General features: G+C 52.5%; 6 protein-coding genes across 6 annotated transcripts; 1 reads left to right on the top strand and 5 right to left on the bottom strand.

The window, feature by feature from the left end:
* Nucleotides 1–9,724: 9,724 nt before the first annotated feature.
* IUM83_14200 (uncharacterized protein) lies at nucleotides 9,725–10,039 on the bottom strand (the record flags this gene model as incomplete). Its single annotated transcript, XM_067938926.1, has 1 exon — nucleotides 9,725–10,039. The coding sequence occupies one exon, from the start codon at nucleotides 10,037–10,039 to the stop codon at nucleotides 9,725–9,727; it is 315 nt and encodes a 104-aa protein (XP_067791067.1).
* A 3,896-nt stretch (nucleotides 10,040–13,935) lies between these two features.
* Nucleotides 13,936–14,513, bottom strand: IUM83_14199 (Protein phosphatase; the record flags this gene model as incomplete). Its single annotated transcript, XM_067938925.1, has 3 exons — nucleotides 13,936–14,241; nucleotides 14,313–14,334; nucleotides 14,407–14,513. 3 exons carry the CDS (start codon nucleotides 14,511–14,513, stop codon nucleotides 13,936–13,938), a joined length of 435 nt encoding a protein of 144 aa, XP_067791014.1.
* Nucleotides 14,514–14,555: 42 nt separating this feature from the next.
* Nucleotides 14,556–14,822, bottom strand: IUM83_14198 (Protein phosphatase; the record flags this gene model as incomplete). Its single annotated transcript, XM_067938924.1, has 1 exon — nucleotides 14,556–14,822. One exon carries the CDS (start codon nucleotides 14,820–14,822, stop codon nucleotides 14,556–14,558), a length of 267 nt encoding a protein of 88 aa, XP_067791041.1.
* Nucleotides 14,823–16,147: 1,325 nt separating this feature from the next.
* Nucleotides 16,148–16,627, top strand: IUM83_14197 (putative transposase; the record flags this gene model as incomplete). Its single annotated transcript, XM_067938923.1, has 1 exon — nucleotides 16,148–16,627. The coding sequence occupies one exon, from the start codon at nucleotides 16,148–16,150 to the stop codon at nucleotides 16,625–16,627; it is 480 nt and encodes a 159-aa protein (XP_067791021.1).
* Nucleotides 16,628–17,418: 791 nt separating this feature from the next.
* On the bottom strand, nucleotides 17,419–20,911 carry IUM83_14196 (uncharacterized protein; the record flags this gene model as incomplete). The annotated part of the gene is made up of 2 exons (XM_067938922.1): nucleotides 17,419–17,489; nucleotides 20,566–20,911. The coding sequence occupies 2 exons, from the start codon at nucleotides 20,909–20,911 to the stop codon at nucleotides 17,419–17,421; spliced, it is 417 nt and encodes a 138-aa protein (XP_067791042.1).
* Nucleotides 20,912–23,303: 2,392 nt separating this feature from the next.
* IUM83_14195 (putative secreted RxLR effector protein) lies at nucleotides 23,304–23,699 on the bottom strand (the record flags this gene model as incomplete). The annotated part of the gene is made up of 1 exon (XM_067938921.1): nucleotides 23,304–23,699. The coding sequence occupies one exon, from the start codon at nucleotides 23,697–23,699 to the stop codon at nucleotides 23,304–23,306; it is 396 nt and encodes a 131-aa protein (XP_067791019.1).
* Nucleotides 23,700–24,137: the final 438 nt, after the last annotated feature.

The raw sequence follows: 24,137 nt of genomic DNA, 5'->3' as shown, positions 1-24,137 counted from the left end.
CACTTGGTGTCGTAGTTGGAGATTCATCCTGTACACTTTAAACATTTCCGAGTCAGTATCCCGGATTTTCTGCTCAATCCATGCTTGGTCCATTTGAGCAAGGTAACTTTCATCCGTTTCGTTCGCCAAACGTTCAATCATCGCCTTATCACGCGCTTGATTCACATGATCACGCCAAAGTCGCTCAAATGATTTAATCATAGCAAACAACTCCGATGAGACGCGGCCATTCTTGCCAAGACGGGTTGGGCGAGACGCCCTGGCGGAGTCAACATAGCACATGGGGCAATTATACCCTCGCCGCAAGCAACAGCGGACGCCTTCGTCAATAGATCTTCTGTGTATCTCCATCTTTGCTCCCTCTATGTTGTAGCAGATAAAATCGTGCTCAAGTTTGCGAAACTTATCTAACCATTGCTGTGGGGACTGGCGCATTGACTTCACGAAACTACTCCACGATTCCGCAAGTGCCTCCGGACTTGAGCGCTTGCTTGGGTCGTAGGAACGTTTTTTTTGAGACTCGTAATAGCGTTTTTGAAAAAAGAGTTCGACGAAATAAGCGTGTCGACACTTGCCGTATGGGACCGGGAAATTTCCCAATTTCGAGCAATCGAACAAAGCTTCTCCATCGCCAGCAGGTTTGTAGCCGATAAGCCAAGGATGAAAGTCTGCCAGCCATGGATAGTACGTATGAACTAACCGGTGCTGTAAACTCTCGACGCAGGAGCTCGAATCGCTGCAATCCAGACCTTCGTGCCATGACATAATGGGAAACGCGCTAACACCTGGTGATGGGATGCGTTCGGATTGATGTAGCTCGGTTGCGAACACTGGTTCAAAGCACGGTAAACGTTCTTGCAGTTCGACGTACGGCTGTGTCTGGGAAACATTAGTGCCGTGGCTGGCTTGTACTTTCCAGAGTGAAATCAACTCGACTTGGCAACGGTGGGCGGGTTTGCGGTTCTGGAGACGAAATATAAGTCTGCGGCTGTGATTCAGCTAAATCATGCTGACTCTTCCGGCTCTCACTTTTCTCTGGGGGCTCGATTCCTTCTTTGTGCTCTTCCTCCATGGATGCTTTTTTACGAATAGCAAGAAACTGAGGGTGAACTGCCGACCGTACATTTTACAGTCAAAACGTGTGATCGAGCAGAAGGCGTAATTACAGGCCGTAAAAACTATTCAAAGCATGCGTTCGCTTCCATTCTCGAAGATAAGTGGTCACTCGGTTGCCGTACCGACTTCCACTAGGAAAGAAGCCACAACGAAAGCATAGGAAGTTGGGTTAGAGTTTCTTAGTGCTCAGCAAGCAACGTAGGATCCTCTTGTGGTCTCGCTCGCGCAATCTGCTTTTTAATGAGTGCCTAACTTCTAGATGTATCTGTACTATCTGTTAAACAAGTTGAGAACGCTGAACAAAGACTGCAGCGGGTGCATACAACAAACTCTTGGTAGTGCAAACTTCGGCGAATGCCGTCTTGCCATATATCAGTCGGCAAACATTGTATGGCATTGGTCATTTTTTCCAGGTGACATTCGCCACCTTTCGAAGTGACATTTGTAACCTTTCCAGATACCATTTGGCATCTCTCCTGATGGCAGTGTTCATCTGACATTTGGCACTTGTCTTGACATCTGTTAGAGCTGGCACTGCATATGAGAATGACTGGACCACAGTGCACGTAAGTCTGATAGAGGCACAGATGAAAGACAATGTCAGCTCATTCTGCAAATGGAGCTTTCGAGAGTACTAGGTGATTGGGAGCCTTCGGAATGGGAAGTTCATGATGTGGAGGGCGATCTTGGAGAGCAGTCTCCAACCGAAGCTGCGCGACATTATATCACCAGCCTAAGACAGGAAAGTGGTTTACACCTACAGAAGGCGGATGAGACTCAAAATGCGTACAACAAGCACTCTGAACTTGGATTATTCGGTCTTTTTGTGACGGACAAACTGAAAACGGCATGGCGTAAGTGGACAAACGACGTCCTCGTGACAAAAGGAGAGATGGCGATTACGGTAGCTGAGATGGATGCTTATATTGGACTTGAAATGGCTATGAGTATCGTTCCAATCACGGATATCAAAGAGCTGTGGTCAAACAAAAATTTTCAAGGGCACCCGGACTTTAAATCTACAATGAGCAGGGGTCGCTTCCAGGCTATTAGAGGATCTCTAAAGGTTCATCCACCGTATGATAGCGCTGATGATATCGCGAATAGAGCGGATGTCTCAGATACTGAGGCGGCCGTGGTGGCTGCCGCTCCTGCCTCCGCTGCTCGTTCCCTCACTACGGAAGCTGGAAGTGGTGATAGTACTGCTAGATCGCATCACAGACAATTTGATGATCTTAGAACAACGCCCAACGCAATACAGAACCCTGAAAATGACACGCGTTCAGTTTTGACGCCTTTGGCAACTACGGATAACACCTTTGAACATATCCCGGACGTTTTACGTGGTCCAGCTATGGAGAATTTGGCCCGGCGGGATCCTCTTCGTCACAGCCGCCTATTGCTGGAACACTTTCAGCGAAAATTTGCATCTATTGCTGTTCCGATTGGTGTAAGTAGCCTAGATGAAATCGGCGTACGCACCAAGGCTCGGACAATGGCAAAATCCTTTATGCCGTTAAAGCCTGACAAATTCGCAATCCGTCTCTATGCGATTGTGGGATGGCGATCGTTGTATGTTCATTCACTGTGGGATAATGGTACAGGTAACACAATGCCTACTACAGCGTTACAAAGATATACTCAGCTATTTCCTAGCTTGAGAGAGCCCTCTCGAGCCACGCTCGAACGGAATGATGTACAAATTGAGCCTGAATCTGCAACGGCGTTATGGTTGGCTATGATTGCCCATCAAGCGAAGTCGCATCGCACTGACAGGCGTCTTGTGGTTAGCGATAACTTCTACACGCGTCACAAACTAGCCAAAGCACTACTAAGTATGACCGATGGATCTGTTCGCATGCTAGGGACTGCACGGAGAGATTGGGTCGGTCATCTAAATATGGGTGCTGTAACAGATTCTATCGAACGGGTAGGCCAGATGCCGCGGGGGTCGTGGGAACTTGTTGCTGCCGTCGACAGTTTTGACGACTCCAAAAAAGCGAAGGAAGCGCATTCACGCGCTCAAAAAAAGTTACCGAAACATCTTCGTACCGCGTATTCGCCAGCAATTCAATTCTCGGACCCAGCCGGATTCATTATTTTTCTCGATAAAAAATCGTCATTTTTTACACGAACGACTTGGCACAAACTCCGAGTGCCCGGGTGCTCAGCGGGAATACCAGAGAAGCGATAACTTGTTGCCACGGATTATACCCCATCCAGCGATGGACTGGGAATGAAATGATGCACCGTAAGATTATCATGGCCCCTACCGTGATAGCCGCTTACAATATCGCCATGAATGGCGTCGATCGTGTGGATCAACTGCGCTCTACCAATCCCACGCGCAGGAAAGAGATGAGGGTATCAATGAGCTTATTAACTTGGGTGCTGGATCTCTCAGGCATTGATGAAACATATTGAAACGAAAGAGAAACCACCTAAGACGCTACGATAATTCAAAAGGCGGGTATGTGAATCGCTGACTTCATCTCTGCGTAGTATTACGAAACGCAAAGAAGCACTATCAAAAAGACCTCGTGCAGAACCTCTTCCACGTGTCAGTGGTGTTGGCAATGCGGTTCACGTGCTTACTCCCAATAGTCGTGAAAACTCAAGCGGCAAGTTGGTATGTCGTCTGTGCAGTCTGCAAGGAATAAAAAATTCTAAGTCAAGCTTTGGCTGTGTCAACTGCAAAGCAGGATACCATGTAGCTTGCTTTGCCGTAGCGCATCACAAAAACCAATTTGACAACCCGACACCAAGCGTAGCAAATGCGCTCCAGGCTCTTCATGATGCCGAAATTGGTCAGGCCCAGTCCAAAACGCGTAGGCGTCTCAACAGCTCCACCACTTCACTCGAGACCCTAACTCTACCAAATTAACCAAACACATTCATTTTTTCAATAACCCAACTTCCATTTGTATCCTGTTGTTGCCAATTATTTATCAATACCCCCCCCCTTTTGCCAAGCCACTCCACACCACGAAGCCAACGCGACGCCCGTTTCTCCTACTCGAAGCCCCAAAAGGCTAAATGTCACGAGGGTTTGGACAAATGTCACCTTGCGCTGGGCGAGTAGCGCCGTGGAACCACTTCGAACTCCGTCTTGGACCAGCACGGCTCTATCGTGCACGCGCACGACGCCGTTGAGTTGGTATCTATCGATAATGATCGCACTGGTTCTTCTGACAGGTAGATGTGACAGAATTGGAATAGGTACTGAGCGTATGGCATGTAATTATTCATGTTCGGCGTTCCCGCGACGAGAATATACGAAGTAGCATCACGTAGTACTCCTCGAGGAAAAGGTCGAACTCGCGCTACAGCGCCTACCAACCGCTATGGTTCAATATCTTTCGAGTCTCCCCATTATAGTTCATTCAAACGCGATTATGGTACAAACCAGCTATATTATATACCAGTTCTTCTTTCGTTGACGGATACACGTTTCACATCTACGACTTGACAGGATAAGAAACGCCTTGCACGCTTCTCTGACGAATTATGTCGGCCAAACAGACTGGTGTGTTCAATTTGAGGATAAGTCGGGACAACCGCTATTTCGTAGAATACGAACAGAGGTAGCTTGCAAACTGACAAGCAAGAAGGACCTCACACATACGAATAGCTACGAGTATCTCCACCACCAATCAGACGTGGCACATGCCTTTTATCGTTGTACCATACAAAATACTGATGATTGTATGGTTGACAACCCTTCTCTAGTTAAATTGGGAATCCGTATCGTCTATGCCATTTTTGGGTACTTACTAGTACCCATTTCTACGTAGACTACATCTTTGTAGGCTGTTACAAAGTTTAAATTAGAAGGGGGGACAAGTATACAGTTTACTGAATTTTGAATAGTGCACCAATAGATGTCATGGATAGTATGACGTCATTCAATGACGTCATAACCTTTTTACGCCAGCGTAATTACGCTCGACGTCGCCTATCCCGCATCTATACATAAATTCACATGAGCAAAATAGTTCATCCCTAGCTGTCGTAAAAATTGTTTTTTGACGCTCATTTTTGAAAACACCTGAAAGAGCGCATCGCAATGAACATGGAATTTGCTGTCACGCCGTCGCCCAAGAGTGCTCGGCACATGTTCGCGGAGTTATCTGGCCAAAGCGGTGGACGTCGGGTGCTGCTGGTGTTACGGCTGGCGGCAACCCAAGTTACAAGCTCGTTGGCAACTGCACTGCTGGTGTGACTGCTGGTGGTAGTAGTTGTCTACAGCTTTTGACGAACATCCTCGCTTTTTATTGAAGACACCTGAAAGAGCGCATCGCAACGAACATGGAATTTGCTGTCACGCCGTCGTCCAAGAATGCTCGGCACAAGTTCGCGGAGTTATCTGGCCAAAGCGGTGGACGTCGGGTGCTGCTGGTGTTACGGCTGGCGGCAACCCAAGTTACAAGCTCGTTGGCAACTGCACTGCCGGTGTGACTGCTGGTGGTAGTAGTTGTCTACAGCTTTTGACGAACGTCCTCGCTTGAGCAAGATGTCCGTGGTAGCAATTCGCTGGATCTTCAACTGGTTGGTGGATTTATATGTTGGTGTTGTAAAAAGAAATGGCTAACTTGAGTGTGATATTGTGTTACTAGATCAGCCCGGAGAGAAGAACTTGGATGGAATCAAGACATCCTGATACAAGTTCTATTACAAGCCGTAGTGTCTCCGTACCAATGACGCATGTAACTCATGCGCAATGATGAATCAAAACTACTTTACTACCTCCGTTCGGAAATAGATAACCGTTTCCAATCATATTTCAGCCTACTCAACATAATTCCCCTTCTAAACCGATCGGGTTTGAATTCTGAATCTCCCGCGCTTTCCCCCGCTCACTGGCCACCGCACACTGGCCCCCGCACACTGGCTTCTGGATTCAATTCGAAAGTTGGCTGATGAGGGAGATTACTGATAGTGACCGCCAGGCCGTCTGGGAAACCCTACTGCTTCGCAGCGTAGGAGGCGTGCTTACACGTGGGGAGATCGTCCGGGTTGCAATGTACTTCCACGTGGTCCGCCAAGTTGTCGAGCGCATTGGAAGCGTGGAATCCACTCGATGGGAGATCGAGTAGCAGCTGTGGTCAAGTCAAGAGAGAGTGCAAGATGGACCGCCGCCCTGCTGCCCATGCCAACCGCCCGGACGACTCTCCACCCCCCCCCACCCCACCCCACCCCCACCACCACCACGCCGACGCCACGCGCTGACGCTGCTGCGCCGAGGCCTGGGACGCCAGATTCGACGGAGACGATGGAGCTGAACCCGAGGCTGCCGCTGGAGTTCTCCTAGATGGAAGAGGAGCGCTCGTCTTTCGTGCCCGGACCGATTCCCCCCGTGTCTCGCATGTACATGCGCTACGTGTCCCACGCTCGCCTTGGTGCTCGTCGTGTGTTGGAAGCGATGCGGGATCCGACGACGACGGAGGGCTCGGTTACTGACGATGAGCGTGAGGCGAAGGCTGAGAGCGACGCCCGCTGCCAGCGCCCATGGAGCATATCATGAACTCTAATGGTGGAAATGATTACCGGCTCGGACATTTGCATAAGGACAAACTGATGCGAACGGACAGTCTTCCAACGTCATTGCCATGCGATGCAACATCTCTCGCCAATGCGAGCGCCTCCCTGCTATCCATCGCAGCAAGTGGGATCCTCGTAGCACCCGAAGCCAAATCATGTGCCCTCAAGTATGTAGCGAGATCTCAAATCCATTTTTGTGTATGTAGTGCGGCGGAACAAGAACGCCTGCTCCTCTCTGGACTGTGCCTCGCTTAGCGTCAACTCTAGATCCCCAGCACTCCCACAATTTTATAATCAGGAAAATGAACTAGGCGGAGCGCTGCGCAAAAAGAAAACAAATGGTCATCTATTTCCGAACGGAGGAAGTAATACCCAAGCTAGTCTTGGTCTCAATTTTAGATTATTTTCCTTTTCTTTTGAGTTTTGAGGCATCTATCGGATCTTGCTGCTGCAAAGAGCGAGGTCAATGGTCATATTTCCAGGAGTAAACCATACATTATGTCTACGTAAAAAGTATCAATTGAAATTTAGTCATGCAGTGTAAATTTGTAGGTGCGCAATTATGTTTTGATCCTGTTGATATGACGTCGACAAGGAAGGTGGTGCTGTCTAAAATGTTGGCCGCCAAGTAATTCAAAACTCTCATCAAAGTCAGCGGAGAAATGCTGTTAGCAAATTTTTTTCAAATACTTTTAAAAATACAAAGAGCAGCTTTAATAATGCTAGTTTTTCTTCGAGTAGATAGATCGCAGTTCCAACTGGCCTGGGCGTTTGGACATTTATAATGTAGCTTGAATTGTAAGCTTAGGAATTACTGGTATTCATGTTTGCCTCATGAATTGCAAATCTACGCCACAATTTCTCATAAACTCAGAAATAAGTGATTGGACATAATCGATGGCAACAGCTCCTAGCGAAGTAAAGAAAAAGCTCTTGATATTTCTGTAGTTAAACCACTGTCCTCCCAGCCCAAAACAATAAACCTTGTTTCGTCCAAAACTGATGACTGTTACAGTCAACATTCGCGTGAGGCCACAGTCATAGAACACTTCGCGGAACGAGCGGCAGGCGCTTGTCAACAGCGCGCAGCAGACGCATTTCTGGCTCACATCGGTCGGCGTATGAGTCGGCAGGTAGGCAACCGAGACGTCCGTAGGCCGAAAGTCAGTCGACGTGTTCTTGTAGCTTGGCGACAATGGTTTCAGCACCTCACAACGCGGAACGAGTGAGGTGCTGAAACCATTGTCGCCAAGCTACAAGAACACGTCGACTGACTTTCGGTCTACACCCAGCTCTCCATTGGGCGTTCTTCATTCTCGTCGAGCTGGTGGCCAAAGTACTCCAAGCGCTCCGTCGCGAGCGAACACTTCTCGACCTTCAGCGCCCAGCTCGCGTTGTCCAGACGTTCCAGTACCACCGCAAGCTCCACGACGTGCTGACCAACACTGCATCTAGAGAAGACGATAACGTCGTCTAGATAAACCAAACAAGTTTGTCACGTTATGCCGCATTCTTTGGAAGGTACTGGGCGCGTTAGCTAATCCAAATGTCATCCTTATGAAGCGAAACAGCCCTTGTCGAGTCACGAAGTCGTCTTGCTGCGATCCTTCGCCGCTACTGGGATCGACCAGTACCCAGCATGGATGTCCAGACTCGGGTATCTCTTGGGTCCGTGTAAGTTGCGCAAAGCATCATCTACCCGTGACAGGGGATAGACGTCACGAATCGCAATAGCGTTCAGCATCCTGTAGTCCACACAGAAATACAGGCCTTCTTCTTCACTAACACGACCGGGAATCTCCAGGAGCGGCTACCCTCCTCGACGACCCCGTCGTGCAGCATACTCCTCATTTCCTTGTCGATTATTTCATGCTCACTCTGCGCGTACCGCCGCGGTCGCACCTTGCTCGCCGGCTCGTTGCCGGTGTGGATCTCGTGCTCCACAGGCAGAGTCGTCGCTGGTGGACATCCTGTCCTAGGATCCAGTAGTGCGGGGGTAGTGCCGCAACAACTGGAGGAACACCTCCTTGTCCTCCGCGCTCATGCGTCCGATTTGCAGCTCGCCCACGTTACTCAGGGGGCTCGCATCACCGAACTTTTCGTCCAGCCGCCACGTCACTTTTCAACTTCTTCACGGCATCACTCAGCAGTTGATGACAGCGGTATCTGGGTACATCGACCCTTTTCAGTCGAACTAGTCTTCGGCATCCGACGTGCAGCTAATACAGTGTCGACGGGTATGTCTTGGTCTCATTCAGGTTGGGGACAAACTCTGTAGTAATATCGCGGGTAGATTGTCCTGGATGGGTACTCACTTGACTCCATCCAGGGTGGTCATCCGGGGATCAACGCGATTCAGTGTGGCACTTTTTCATTCAGTGTGCCACCATCCGGGATGCCACCACCCATTCTGGTTAACCGTGGATCTTCATCGGTGGGGTGCTTGATGCACGGGATAATGTTGTTGGGGGGATCATTCGGTCTTGGTTCAGTGTCTTGAACGGAGCCAATGCAGGCTGTAGGCGGGATACGTTCTCCGACAACACTTCCACGCCTTAGGCTTTTCCTTCGGTGAGGGTGTCGGCGCACGGACAGGATGTGTTACTCCACGCCGAATATGATCATTCAAGGGCACTAACCGCAAGCACTGGTAGTATCAAATCTCCACACAAACAATCACTCTACACGTGTCATACAGCACGCCACTGGACTCCAATTCTGGGCGATCAATTATACTCCATCGCATCCATCCAGTTCGGCAGTCGAATGTGGCCACGGGAAAAATTCCCGAGTTGCATCATGCCACTATTACTCAACTTCCATCGTCACGGTCTGTCGGCACACCTCTACTCGGAAGGTTCACAACCACATCGCCACGGGCATGGCATCGCCGAGGTCCTTAAACTTCGTCTATCCCAGCGACTTGACTTCTCTCGGACCACAATCGGCAGGCTCGGCGCCCGTGCAGGCATCGCTACTTCTCTCGTCATCGTCGGCGGCGGCAGCCGTGGTGGTGAGGTTCGTGTTGGCCCCGTTCCACCGTGCTCGCCATCGTTTCTGGCTGTCATCACACCAGCTCGTGCTGCACCAGCAGCACCGGGTCTCGCCTACCTTCGTCACGCTGGCCGTTCTCGTTGATTGCATCCGGTGAAGCTCCGCTTCCGACTGTCCCGCGTCCGCGGACAGCAGCTTGACCGTCACCACCGCCGCCGCGCACATCGCGTCCGTCATGCTCTACCAGGCTCGCGCTCACTCCTGCTCCGAGTGGCGTGTTGCCCGTCGACTCCCGGATCTCCTCGGTGCTCAGCGTGACTGAGCCACCGGCATTTTTGTCCAAGGTTCTCGAGGCTGTCAGCCGCTTCGCTGCCTCCGCTCTCTCCATCGATGCTGCGCGTCTCTCTGTGCGTTCGTCGCGTGGGGTACCGCCCGAAACCGTAGTAATTTCCAATGACCTTAATGTAACAATACACATCGTTGTGAGCTATTCGTCCTCACCCCTTATCCGAATTGTCTGAAATCTCGTCTATCATCCTCTGCGGATTGCTGCAGGGCCTGCGCATCGCCCGCTGACGCCAAGCTCGCAGGAAGCCTTGACACTCCTGCTCAGAAGGCGCCTGTCATGACCGCCGTGTAGTAAGCGCCGGGCCTCTCCCGGGTAAGCTCACCGATACCAGTACCCGCCTCGTTCGGGTAACTAGTGTAGATCAACATCCTCGGAACTGTTCACGGCCTGGGTAGGGCACTCACCGCCGGGTCGAGGCTGGGCTTTCCACCAGTGTCAAGTGGCCCTTTCCCTAGGAGGGTCCAGGCTAGAGCCGATGAGTAAGGAGCGCTAAGCGACATCGGCCTTGAATATTGACCTTGCTGCTCCCTGTTATTTCTCCACAAAATATTCACCGGGCCGCCACACGTCGCCCTGCACGGGCTACTACGCCCGCACGTTACATTTGCGCGAACGAACCCGCGCCAACGATAGGCACCGCGGTCTTTCTCTGCAGTCCTCTATTCTCTACTATCCGGCGGTCCCCGTCATCACTGTAACGGCGTACCTCGCTTTGTATTCGACCTCATCCGGCGTTCACAACCCGTGCTCTAGCGCCAAATTTCATAGATTAGTTTCAACTTAGTGCACGTCCTGCACTAAAACTTGACTGAGAGGCGAACGGCGACCGCCGCTCGGTGCTCTCCTACGAAGCCCCACACTACCAACTACCTACGGTAACGGCGCCCTTCTCCTAAGCTACTCGTTTGGATCTCTCCCCCTTCTGAGCGCATCACCCGTCTCGTGGCCTCTAGGCCTCATCCTTCGCCTCGATGTCGCCTGCCGCGACGCCATTCTCTTTGCCGTCCATGCTGGACGTGTCGTCTCCTCTTGCGATCTTCCAGCCGCCGCTGCCTTAAAACTTCGATATCTTGCCTACCTCGCACCTGTGGCGTGAGTCACGCTGACTGGCATTCGCCCCCGCTCATCCATGTTTTCACACTCGTGTCCCGATTTCCGTGGTGTGCACCACCCTGTTGAGTTCGGCCGTCACTAGCTTTCCGTTCGAGCACTCTGCAGTCACTGCAGAGTGCGGTGCAGCGACTGCATCGCCTGTTGCTCGACGAGTGACGGCCCGCCCAACTACAATAAGACGATGTTGGTCATGATCGATACTATTCTTATCTCAAAACCTGGAGGCCATGGTATGTGCATATAGTTTCTGAGCGAATAAAACACATAGAGTGATGTAGCTCATGGTATCGCTGCGAGTCTCTCCCCAAGCTCGAGTTCAGTCTCATTGCGTAGAAGGTTGCTAACCTTCGACGAGGAGGGCCGCGCAAGCATTGAAGCCGAATTCACCCCTTACGTGGCAGGACAATCGCTCGTTCGCTATCGTTTGCGGACTTGCTACCGCACAGACACGCCTCGCCTAATCGGCGGGTGTTGGAAACTGGTGAATGCACTGGGTGATGTTCGCGCTCGCATCCGCTCGCCCTCGCCCGAAGCATGACTGAATGCTCAATACTTTATTGCGACAAGTGCAAGATTTAACATAAAACAATTGAAGTTGTCTTATTTGTGGACTGTGTTGTCCTAAACATTTCAGTTTAGTGACAGTTAGTGACCGTAAATTACGGGCGAGTCTACGATAAATAGGACGTTGAGGACACCAGTTAGAACGTGTTATCTTGTACCATACATCGTACGTAATATCCAGGTAGAATTCACTCAAATAGATTGTAAAGACAAAGAGCAACTTTAAAGAAGTTGTTCGTCTACCTGAAGTAGATGACGTAGTCCATATCCCACTACACCTTGCCAATCTATCAACATTTATTGTGAAAACAAATAACAGCTTGAAAGGGATAATACGAGGGGGGGGGGGGTCGGAACACACATTTTCACACTCCCGACTCCGACACCTAATGATGCGTGAGAAGAATCGTACTATTGCCATTGGAATGATGGTTACGCTGTCATAAAGGTGAATGTGTCGAATAGCACCTGCTCTCTAGCTGTGGAGGAGCTCGCCAGCTTGTCATATCAACCAATATTCGAGGAGCTCTATGTCAAAGAGCGCGATAACTTTCGTTCTCAAACGAGAATTTCGAAGCCGGGGACTACTACCCGCTCGATTCAGCGTGCAGTTGAGGAGGTTGTTTACAGCCTTCGAACGGAGCGGAATATCTGTCCCAGCGCTTGGACAGCGCTCAAGTCAATTCCTGGTGGGAAAGCGCAACAAGTCCATCGCGAGTTTCCCACCTTTGAAACGGCTTTGGCTCAGTGGCAAACCGGGTGGATTCAGGCCTCCGTGATTTTTGCAGTCATGGACAACACTAAGGTCTGCGTTTACCCCTCCTCGATTGACTACACTGATAAAACGAAATGTCAGTTGCTCACGTTGAACTGTGGTGAGATGGTCATATTTCGTGGAGATTTAGCTCATGCGGGCGCCGCATTTTCTGTCGAGAACATCCGCATTCATTGCTATGTGTTCGTCAAGGGAGTCAAGTAAAAAAAGAATTCTGCTGAAGCAGCTCCTTTCAGGAAGTTCTTGTGTCAATTTTGCCTCGATATCTCATACTCGAAGGAAGACTTATCCACCCACACGCGACTGTGCAAGGAAACCCCGGCTTACACGCAGAAGGAAATCAGCCAAAACAAATCCGATATCGGTGGGCTGTGTCGGATAGGCATCCCACCGAAGCCGTTCAAGGTGTGAAATACATTCGTGCAGCATCGACGCCGAGGGAAGCACCGAAAGGAAGTTGCAGGACAAGACGAATTGCTTTGCTGCAAACTTTGCAAGCCACACAAGCATTTTCGTAGCGCAAGCTCGTTCTACAAGCACAGAAGTCGAAAGAATCACCGAGACGAAAGCTGCTCTGGTCTTACCAGAAATTGCAACAGTTGAAAGCTCCAAGAAATAACACGATCGGCAAGAATGGAGTCGAGTCATCTTCGGTCGTGATTGAAGCTAGTTTCGAATTAATGAGAGGGTAGCTCTGCACATCTAGGTTTTTGTTCGTCCCTCTAGCTAGCACACCAAAATCTAGCATACCGTTCATACTTCTTTTTTTGTATTCGTAAATGCTTGCAGCAAGACTTGATCTCCTCTACGTGTAAACCCGTCTGTGTGAGCGTTGGAAAGCGCCGCAACAAGCATAGCACGCACTACATGCTCATCTTCGTTAGCGTTCTCAATTCGCGGCAACGTCCTGCTTTCTAATGCAGAACTCGGTCGTAAAAGGCAACATCACGCTTCCGCGCACACTGCCATATGTGCATCCTCCTCCTCCTCGCCCGGTTGAACGCCTTCACTTTGTCGAAAAAGCCGGCGGGGATTGCACACGACAGGTTAGGTTAGTACTGAAGCAGCGGAGCTGGGTGAATCTCTCTCATCAAAATGGAAACCGGATCCAACTGGAGACCAACTCGCTGCGACTGATCGTCTGCTTTTGTGGTCTCAATCACAGAGTCCGAAATGTCATTTGAAAGTGCTTCCCAGCAGCATCGACCACATACCACTGAACCACAAGCGGAATAAGATGATGCACCTGTTTCACGATCTACTCCTTATCCACATCAAGATAGCATACGTCACGCTACGAATAAAGTACTGAGCTGCCATACCCCGGAGCTTCGGTACAATCCTAATCTGAGAATGACGGAGTGGTAGAGCAGCCAGACCACCACAACGGACACGTTGTAGAGGTGCCCCGGAAGAGCGCCTCCTGCACGAGATAGTTGGTGATCTGAACCTTCCGTCGCCGCTGCGCAGCCTTGATTATGGATCATGCGCTCGTGTACTGCTGCGACCACTCGAAAATGGGCACGCGGGTGTCGCTGTGGTCCAGGCCTCTCGAGAGCCCATCTGACGCGATCACAATGAACTCGTCCTTATCGTACTCGAGGTCGTACTGGCGAATCTCGGCGTCGCTGATGACGAACGGCCGGGAGTCGCGGTCTCCGATAGCTCGCGCCACCACCAAATTGTCATTTACTCTGTATGCGCCGTAGGGCTCGATCGGCTCTCTTTGTGCGTCCATGCAGCCGTACCACTGCACGCGGCCACCTAGCGACTCGATCCTGGCACGTTCCTGGAAGTCATTAGGCTTGTGATTCCGCGTGAGTTCCACTGCGTCTCCTGACCGACACAACACCGCTCAACTGTCTCCCACATTGAGTGAGTGCTGGACGTCATCAAAGAGCAGCACCCCCACCGCCGTCGATCCTTGAAAGTTTCACTCGTTCTTGCCGATCACCTCCTGGTCAGCTTGTGCTCCGCCTGCTGCAGCATGGTGGCGACCTTTCTCGCCTTGGTTTCCGCCAGAACCTCTTGGTCCAGCTGCGCGATCTCCGGCGCGATCATGGAGAAGAGCTGATTGCGCAGGTTCTGTGAGACGGCGGTGCCTCAGTGGCTGTCGTACATCGCCGCGAACCGCTTGCAGGCAGAGACATACGCCGTGTCTTCCATGTACGCGCAGTCGCCGCGCACCGCCGCCGTGCTCACCACCATCTTGCCGTCCCGCACGCTGGTTTTCCTCTTGCGCAACGTGCACTTTTTGCTCTCGTTCTTCTTGGCCGCGGCCTTCACCTCCTCCTTGTGTTCCTGGATGTGCTTGGCAATCTCCTTTGGGACCTCCGTGGGTTCAGCCGCCGCCGCCAGCCCCACTCCCATCCAGAACAAGCCCGGCCCTCGCTGCGCTCGATCTCGGACGCCAGGAACTCCGGGCTCGAGTGTGAGAACGGAGACGACGTCCGGAGGGCCGCGCTCGGCGGGCAGCAGCCACGACCGCGATGGGCGCGCCGCCGCGCGGCAGCCCCGCCCGTCACGCTCGCATCACGGACTGGATGACCACCACCGGAAGGAGACACAACTGCTTGGTGTTAAATCCACCTCAATTGTTGTATGAGAGTCGGTAAAGGCGTCGGCGCTGAGGTTGCGGTGATGGCCGTCATCTGGGTCTTGTGAGGACTAGCGTGCCTTTCATGGTGCAGCTGAGAGGGTAGAGGCCTGTAGTGAACTACATAGTTCCACCAGCAGATGCGTAGCGTCAGTGGTAACGGAATCATGTAGAGCGCACTTTTAGCGTTCGACGTGCAGGTTTGCCTCTTGAATAATGCGCACTAAAACCTAGCACTAAAACGTAGCATGTTGTAGCAAAACACTACTCACCAAGCTCTTGCGTAGGGGTCTATATCAACCTCTTAGACGGTCAGTTCAAAAGGCCTAACCCAGAGAGCGGAATTTGGTCCAATCATATTGCTCAAAAGATGCGCTAAGAGGTCCTAATGGACCTGTAATAGATAAATTTTCTAGCAGTACTGAAAGAGTTAAGAACGCGGCATTATTGTCGATGGCGGCAGCTCCCAGTACGCTGCTGTAACGGCATCAATGAGCTCATCAAAGTGAGCTCCCGCCTTCGCGGCGTGCTTGAAACCTCCATTGGACTGGGAAAGTAGGAGAATGGGCAGAGCTGGACGCTTGGTTTGAGGAGGAAGGGCGACATCTGCGATCTTCCGCCCTGTTCCAGCTCTGAAATCACCTCCGTGGCCATTCATTTCGTCACTCTGCTGTCAAAACTAACCGTGCTGAGTAAATAAGCACACGGTTCAAACCGTGAGAACGCGCCGCGTCGTATTTGCCAAACCGCGCTGCAAAAGACGAAATATTGACAAAACGCGCATGTGTTCTACAACAAAGGGACATCAATTTTGAGACGGAGTGGTACTGAATAGGAAGTTAATGTGGGTACTAATCTGAGTAAGTCAGCTTAAATAGGAGTTGGGAACTGGGCTCGAAAGCCATCTTGTCAGAACAGAGTGGTGAGGGAGAGAGACAGCGGGGACACGATGGATGTGCATGCCGCAGAATTTCGATGGAGAGCTGTGGTGTTGCACTACGCGTATGGTGTGCCATGCAAGCGTGTCGGCCACATATTCGGCATAAGCTCGCGTACGGTACTTCGATGGTATCAGCAGTTCAAACGCGACGGCCACGCGATGGCAGGTAAGCGATTAAAGAAGACGAGGCAGCCCCCTCACGTCCACCGATTCGTTGCAGACTATGTGAAGGTCCACCCATGCTTTTACGAAGAAGCGTTGCAGACTGCTCTTCGTCAGAGGTTTGGAGCTGGTACCAGCGGCTTCAGCGCGTCAGCTTTCTTGCGTTTGCTCAAGTTCGATTTGGGACTCTCCAAGAAAGTACTGGAGCGCAGGGCTCGTGAGGCTGTCCCTCGCGAGATCGAGGACTTCATGGCGAATATGATGTGCTGGTACAAGTACCCGGAGCAGCTCGTCTTCGTGGACGAGACGTCGAAGAATGGCCTCGATAGTATGAGGCGCTACGCCTGGTTGGCCCGAGGTTCACGTGCTGCAGTGCGCGTCCCGTTCTCCCGTGGGAATTGCAGCCTGTTGAATACGATTACGTGCTGCACGTCGCCGCGTTGTGCCGCCTGCCTGATTTTCCCTGACAGCAAATGAGAATAGCTCCAAGCAGAGCGGTCCTGTGTCCTTGCGACGCCGCTGGAAGTTGGATCGGACCGTGGCCACAACAGCAGTCCAATTTGACTCAGTTAAAGCCACCCAGCCCTGCTGAGTGGCGCCTTGACTTGGCTTAGCGTAGAGATTAGTATCAGGGCGCAACGTTCTAATATCGAAAGCAACTAGCGCGGCTACGATGTGTTCTTCCGCTCTCGCGTAGAGGTCATCAAAACTGCCCTCTGTGTCGAAGCGAAACTCCGCGTCCTCGACACGGACGCTGGGACTGCTCGTCCTGTTGATTCCTCCTATTCTGACTGATATCTTGGCCAGTGTTTGCATAGCCGCTTGCTCGGTGGATTTATTTGTGCGGACTTCCTCGGAATGCCGAGGTTGGAGCCGACATTTCAGCCTATTTAGAGACCAAATCTATTCAGACTCTAAAATAGCTTTGGCGCGATGCTGCATAAGACCGATTATACTTAGGGGTACCCAATTCTAAATAAGGGATGGGTCGAAATAAATAAGGGTTCCCGTCTCTAAATAAGGCACTAAATCAGCCGATTTACTATCCGATTAGACATTCTGAGTGTTTTTATCATCAAATACTTCTAATAAGTACCTGTTAGCGGTCATCAAAAATCAACAATGATGCAGCATGTAGGAAGTTCAAGCACCCGGCACATACGAACGTAGCAATTCAACAGCACGCATTTCGGCAAAACGTCCTTTGTATTGTCAAAGCAAAGGAGAAGGGAGGAGTGGTCTACGCAGCCCTACCTTGACGGAGCCTCTCACACCGTCGGGTTGAGCGAGTGGTACTGCCTCAGGTACTGCGCAGCGTACAGCTTCCAGGTCTTCCACTCTGGGCCATTGGACGCCTACCAAAAGTGGTCTAATCACTCGACATATCTGCTGCAGATATGTCGGTTGTTATTCCCGAGTATGTCGACTTATTCTAAATTTGCTCCACCACAAAAGGCATTTAGGTTCATCTCTGGTCGGCCTATTTAGTCCCCTTCAACCACTGATGCGATACAATTGCCTGTGTACCCGGACACTTCGTTGAGGACACTAAAACATGCGCAATCCATCCAGATATCGCCCCCACTTGAAGTTCGCTTGCAGTTCGCCATTTCACGTCGGGCGGGAAGCTACGCAAGAGAAGACGAGATGAGCGAGGAAGAGGACACGATGCTGCTGCTGTGCGAGGCGTACCTACAGCACAACGCGAAGCTGCACGAGGCCCGCCGCGACGTGCACGACGCGTTGGTGGAGGAGGCGTGGCGCATTGCGGTGCGCACGCGCCACTACCTGACCTCGCAGTGCCTCGACACGCCCTGTGAGGCCGCGTGGATGGCCTTGTACTCCAGCGGCCACGACCTCAACTTCCTAAATGCAACTAGTCTCACAAGATACTGTATAAATATATCGCTCATTGTGTACACTCTGTTGACTAAATGTGATACATCCATGCGCAGAGCCGCCTTCCACCAGCTTCTTAGTCGCTTTTCGAGCTTCTACTACATCCCAAAGCCGTCGACGACAGGTCGCCCTCCTAAGCTACGCTATCACCACCACGCACTTGGTCTCGTCCTATGCTTCTACTTAGGCTCCATGGAGCAGACCACCATGTGCATGCTCTTTTGTAACGGGGTTACACACACAAGTGACAACAGTCACTTGTGCATGACAACTGTCACTTGTGCATGAAATTTGTCACTTGTGCATGATATTTGTCACTTATGATTTAACAGATAAATCTCTGTTAAAGGTTTTAGATACTTCCTCACATTTTGTGTAAGGCACACCTATGGATACATTGAAGTGGGCCACCACAATGAGTGGTCCACACCTACCCAAAGATCCTATTGGTAGAAAGCAGCATCTTTCTACCAATCAGAGACATGCATATTGGCGGGGCTCTGACAGCCAGCCGCTGCCAACCCCTTTCATAGATGATAAACCGTTTTAGCAGATTTAGGAGGAAGATCAATTCACGAACAATACCGTTCTCACCTTACCTTAAACTAGCTACTTGGTGTTTTATTTGATTTATATTATACTTGTGGACTCAAGTATAATTAATTCAAATTATTAACAAACTCCTTATCTTCCTCATACACGTAGCGCGACGTGTAAGCTAAAGTAGTGAGCCAAAGTAGGCCCACTACATATTTGGTGTGCCGCCCAGCACGTTGTCGAAATCGCTGAAAAGGGCGGAGGAGGCGCTCTCTAAGGTGCTGGATGGCTACGCACCTGCGCGCATCTCATGGCCATCGCCTTCTCGCCAGACGCAGTTGGCAAAGCTAGTCGAGGCGCGCGAGCCGCTTCGGAAGCATACGTTTGGCTTCATAGACGGCAAAAACTTCCGCGTACGTATGAACTCTGTAAATGTATTAGTTTGATTATCTGTTTGTCTTGACGTACTGTGCAGGTGCAACAACCATCGAGTGTGATCTACAAAACGCTATGTACAACGGCTGGCTGCACTCAGTCTTCGTCACCAGGACGATCTGTTTCGCAGCCGACGGCTGCATCATCTGGTGCAAGCATAATTGACCGGGGTCGTGGAACGACTCCGACACGTCGCTCGAGTTCCGCACGAAGCTGACGAACCCGACGTTCTGCCCGGATGAGCGCATGAACGTCGTGTCCGACTCGGCCTTCCCGTGCTCCACGGCCATGACCGACCGAATCCTCACGCTTCTTGCCCTCGCTGCGCAGCTCGGCGCGCACGCTGCACAACGCGATCACCTCCGTGAGGTAGGCTGCGGAGTGGGGCATGTGCAGCATTCAAAAGGTCTACAGTCATCTAAACCTACCGCTACCCTACGATCAGCAACTACGAGGCGTGCGGCTGAATAACATGTTCCGCATGGCAAACTTTCGCGTCCGCACCGTCGGAATTTCTGAGATTCGCTCCACCTTCGCTGACGACATGGCGATACCACAATAGGACGAACGTTCGTGTCTGTAGAAGCTGTAGCTTTGACTTTGAGTAAATAACTTGGATGTCCATCTCAGCTCTTGTATTCTTGATCTATTTGTCTCTGTTGGCTTGGGCGCTGCAAAGTGCCACGGCCTAGCTTGCATGGTAGCAATTCATAGGTAGTCATGTCTTCATTGAGATTAGCTGTTGTCGCTGTTGACGTTTTGCTAACGAGGGTTGCTTTGGACATGTAAACGTTACAAATGAACTACCCCTCTTGTTTTTGTCTTCTCTGCACCCTCTGCATCTGCGCGTAGATCAGTCCTTCTTCGTCAGAGCGCCGATCAGCCGCATCGACTCCTGTATGCGAGCACGGGCCTCCTCTTTGTCGCGACGCGCACGCTCCTCGATCTCGAGCTTCTCCTAGCGGCGCCGCTCCTCCGCTTCCACTTTGTCCGTGAGGTAGCGTGCCTCACGAGCAGCGAGCTCATCGCGGCGGCGCTGCTCTTCCTCCATGCGTCGGGCTTCAGCCTTGCGCTCGTTCTCCTCTCGCATCATCAGCATCATTTCGAAGATGTTGCCCCCCCCTTCGTGTTGGCCAAACTCTCCAGGTCGCTCAGCCGTTTCTACAGCGCCGCTGTCGCTTTAGCAGACCGGGCACGCTTTGCCTTCGCGTAGCTAGCCTCGATCAACCCCTCGTCCTCCTCGTACGCACGCTTGCGGCCGACTGTGTCGCGGAAGTCGGCCAAGTTTCCCCCTCCCAGTCTGCTGGAGGAGTTGGCAAGCTTCGGATAGCGCTGCGCTTCCTGTTGGTCGCGTGTGCAAGTGACCTCTTGGCCTCGCGTACGTGCACCCGACGCCTTGTCGGCGCCAGATGAACCACTCGTCGCCGTTGTCGTAGTTAAACGTCTCGGGTCAGCCACAGGCGGCGCCCTCGCTGTCTTCTTAAGCCCAGCCGAGCGAAGGCGTGGGCTCGAACGCATGGTCACCGGTGCTGGGCGTGACGTACTCGCAAACGCTTCCAGCCCTTCGTTGACCGCGACCGAGTCGAGCAGGTCCGAGGAGTCGCTGACGCGATCGGCGGGTTGTGTGGCCGGCGTGCCACTGCTGTCTGCACCGAAGCCACTCGTCTCGTCGGAGTGTACCGAGTCATCGCTCGCGGTGCTACCGCTCGTGAACTCGGCGCAGGTGCCGTTTTCACCGCCGGTGCCACTCAAAGCGCCACGATTATCGGCGCAGGTCTCGTGGTCGAAGCTCTCATAACCGTCGAACTCGAAGCAGAAGTCCGGTTGCTCGTCCTGCTCCTCCTCTTCGTCCTCGTCGTCTCCGTCGTCCTCGTCGCCCCCGTCGTCCATGATAACCACATTAGCTTTGTCGTCGATGGCCTTCTTCAGCAGCTTGGCTTCCTTGATGTGAGGCGGTATTTCTCGCACCCCTGTGGGCTTGCGGGTGCTGTAGAGCACCTTAAACGTCCGCCGAAGGCTTTCGTAGTCGCGCTCGCAAACGCCACGGCCACGGTTGGCGTTGAAGTGACTTGCGAGGCGCTCCCACTCGTCCTTTCCAAGCGGGAGATACTTGGCGACGAGAGCCAGGAGGCGGCGAACCTCGTTCACCTTGTAGTTAGAGCTTCCAGTAAGTTTAGCCATCTGTAGAACACATACGGGCGTGTGGGCACCACGACGTAGCCAACGTATGCATAGCAGTAACAGCGTACCGGGGACGGGGATAATGAGCTTGGGGGTGGGAAGTAGTTGTGCCCGGAGCGGAGGAATTGGTCGATGCTTGGTAAAAGCTAGAATGCCATCTCAAGGAGCCGCGGTGCTGTCGGCGGCGGCCTCGGCAGCACCACAGCTGATTGCCCCTCGCCGCCGCCACCACCAATAAAGCGACAACACAGAGCGCGAGTTCGCGCCCAAACTTCGCGCGCGGGTAGGCCACGGCAGACTCGCGTCCTGGCCGCGATTCGTTTTGGCGCCAAACAAGGCTGCAGTCACTCGATGTTGAATACAAACGTTCCATTTTCTAACAATAACAGTCAACGTCGACACCAAACATGCTTGTCAGACATGTATTCATGGACTTACGTGCACATGCTCATCACAGTACGCTTACCTATGCAACACATCTCCCCTCATCGCTCGCTACATCTCCTCTGCATTCGCTACGTGTCGCGCTGGTCTTGGATCGCGCGGTGGCGGCACGAGTTGCTGCCGGAGCGGCAGATAAACCACAAGTCATCCCCGTAGTCGACCGTGATCTCTTGTCCTTGGAGCACGTCTTCCGTAGTAACCACCACGACCGTCGTTCGCCGCCCATTCGCCACCTCGCAGAATGTAGCCACCGACCGCACGAGTGGTTAACAAACTGCATCAGTCCCCCAAGGTGCCGGGCGTTGGTGGCAACATAAATGGGATGGCTGGGCGTCTCTAGCCTCTGCCTCATGACGCGAGGCGGTAGCCCTCGTTGCGCGGGCGGTTCTCGGGCGAGACGCTCATGTGCTCGAGCTCGCCCAAGTACTGGTCCAACACCTCGCCGCTCTCAATGTCGTCGTGGCCACCACAGACAGTCGCCGCGTTCGCGCGTTCCTCGGCAAGCGGACCATCGTCGACTCCGACAGACCGTTCCCGCACATACCCTCGTACGGACAACAGTTCCTGTTGCAGTACAACTGCATCAACGAATTGCGGCAGGTCCTCACTCGGCATGGAGAAGTGCAGTCACACCACCCGAACTGGGGCACCGCGGGGAAGATCATGCCGAGCGGGTTGAATTGCTCACGGAGGTGAGCCATGCGAAATGGCCACTGCGCGTGGACGAATCGGTCGCGCGGCCGAGCGCCACGAGGCTCCGCACGGGTAGCAGGAGGTGGACTCGTCCGCATGAGGCCGCTTGGGTTCACCATCGGCGAAGACGGCGGCTGCAGCTGTCCTCGGCGGCATGCGATCGGAACAACAGCAGCTCGGAGTTCCTGGCGGGCGCTGCGACGCTCTCGAAGCTGGGGCCTTGGCCGTGGGCGTGGAGGGGGAGGAGACTGCGGTGTCTCCAGCAGGACTGGAGATGACGTCGTGGGGCTGAGCGGGTTCCGCGTGGACGGTGGCGTCGACGAGGCGGTGTCCGTCGCTGCCTCGGGCGGGGCTGGGTTCGTGACCGCCTTCGGCAAACGAACGCCGTGCTGCGGGGCCACCCACGGCGGAGTCGCGGTCCCCGTGGAGCTGTCGCTCTCCACGGACGTCGTCTACTTCGCGCTCGGCCGGTCCTTGCTGCCGCTTGCCACGGACGCCGCCTTCATGGCTCTCACCTCGGCCTGGCCGCCGCCTTGGTCTACGTTCGGCGGGGTGTTCTCCTCGTCACTCGAGTCTTGGAGCAGCGGACGCGCCAGTAGGTTGTCGAGTGGACCATGGTTCTTAGCAGTAGAGACAGCAACCAGTATAACTGGCCAAATGCATACGTGTGTGTACATGCGCGTACCTTTCGTTGCAGTGGCAGCGCGGCTTGTCACTCAGCTGACGATTTTCGAAAGTGGGCAGCCGAAGGCGAGGGGCGCAAAATGAGATATGCGCAGATATATGGCAGCTCCAACGGCTAGAGTGATGGTCGGCATAGACTATACAAACTTCAAGGTCAACGATTAAGATGGGTTCACTGCATAAGTCTAGGGGTAGGGCTGTTATTTGAGACGATTTTTACGTCTCACGAGATTTATTTCGCGTTATGCCCTGCCATATCTGCAGCAGATATGTCGAGTGATTAGGCCACTATTGGTAGGCGTCCATTAGGAGAGAGCGTGGGGTAATCCCTTCTCAACATGGTGGCAACGTAGGTTGGATTCCACTCAGCCTCTTTCCACCGCTGGATCCTCGCTTCGGCACCATTGAAGATCTCGTCGTCGAACTTGTTCAGAGTAGCCAGCATGTTGGCTTCGGCCACTCCTAATCTTGCCAATATGTCGTCGATCTTTTCCAGGGTGAGGCGCTCTTCGCTTTCTTCCTGCACCTTGACTTTTCTCAGGAACCTGGAGGTCTTCAAAGGGGTAATGTCGACCGCGTCCATTCTCGAGAGTGGGCTCGGCTCCGACGCCGATACACCGGAGCAGGTAGCGACGAGAGTGGCCACGACCGCGATGAGGATGAGGCTCGGACGCATGGCGAGATCGGGCAGTGAAGTGGTTGGTAGCTTGAGGCTTGAGGCTCGAATTGCGAAGTGAGAGCTGAAATGCTGGTACAGTTGGAGCTACACCACCTTGACTCGGGTGCAGGTGTCGCAATGCGGAGTCACGTCCTGTGGTATCTCTTCCACCTAAGGGATTATATGAGCCCAGTCACAATTGGTTGTTTTCACATCGGGAGTTCAACTGCAGCACGATTATGTTAGTTCTGTTCCAAAGCGAACGTGATATTCCCTCACGTCATTGCTGATTACCTTGCAACAACTCACGAGATCGTTTCCCAGCAGGCCGCACCGAATTGTTCACGGAACGCAAGAAATTGTGCTTTCCGCCTTAGTCTGTGTTTATAGACACGAAACCTAATCAACAGGAGCATATGATCCTATGGATACTTCGAGTTTACATGAAATCAACTT

This window comes from Phytophthora cinnamomi (genome assembly GCF_018691715.1).
Source record: "Phytophthora cinnamomi strain GKB4 chromosome Unknown Contig42, whole genome shotgun sequence".
NCBI classification, from domain to species: Eukaryota; Oomycota; class Peronosporomycetes; order Peronosporales; family Peronosporaceae; genus Phytophthora; species Phytophthora cinnamomi.
This window is presented reverse-complemented; position numbering and strand designations above follow the sequence as displayed.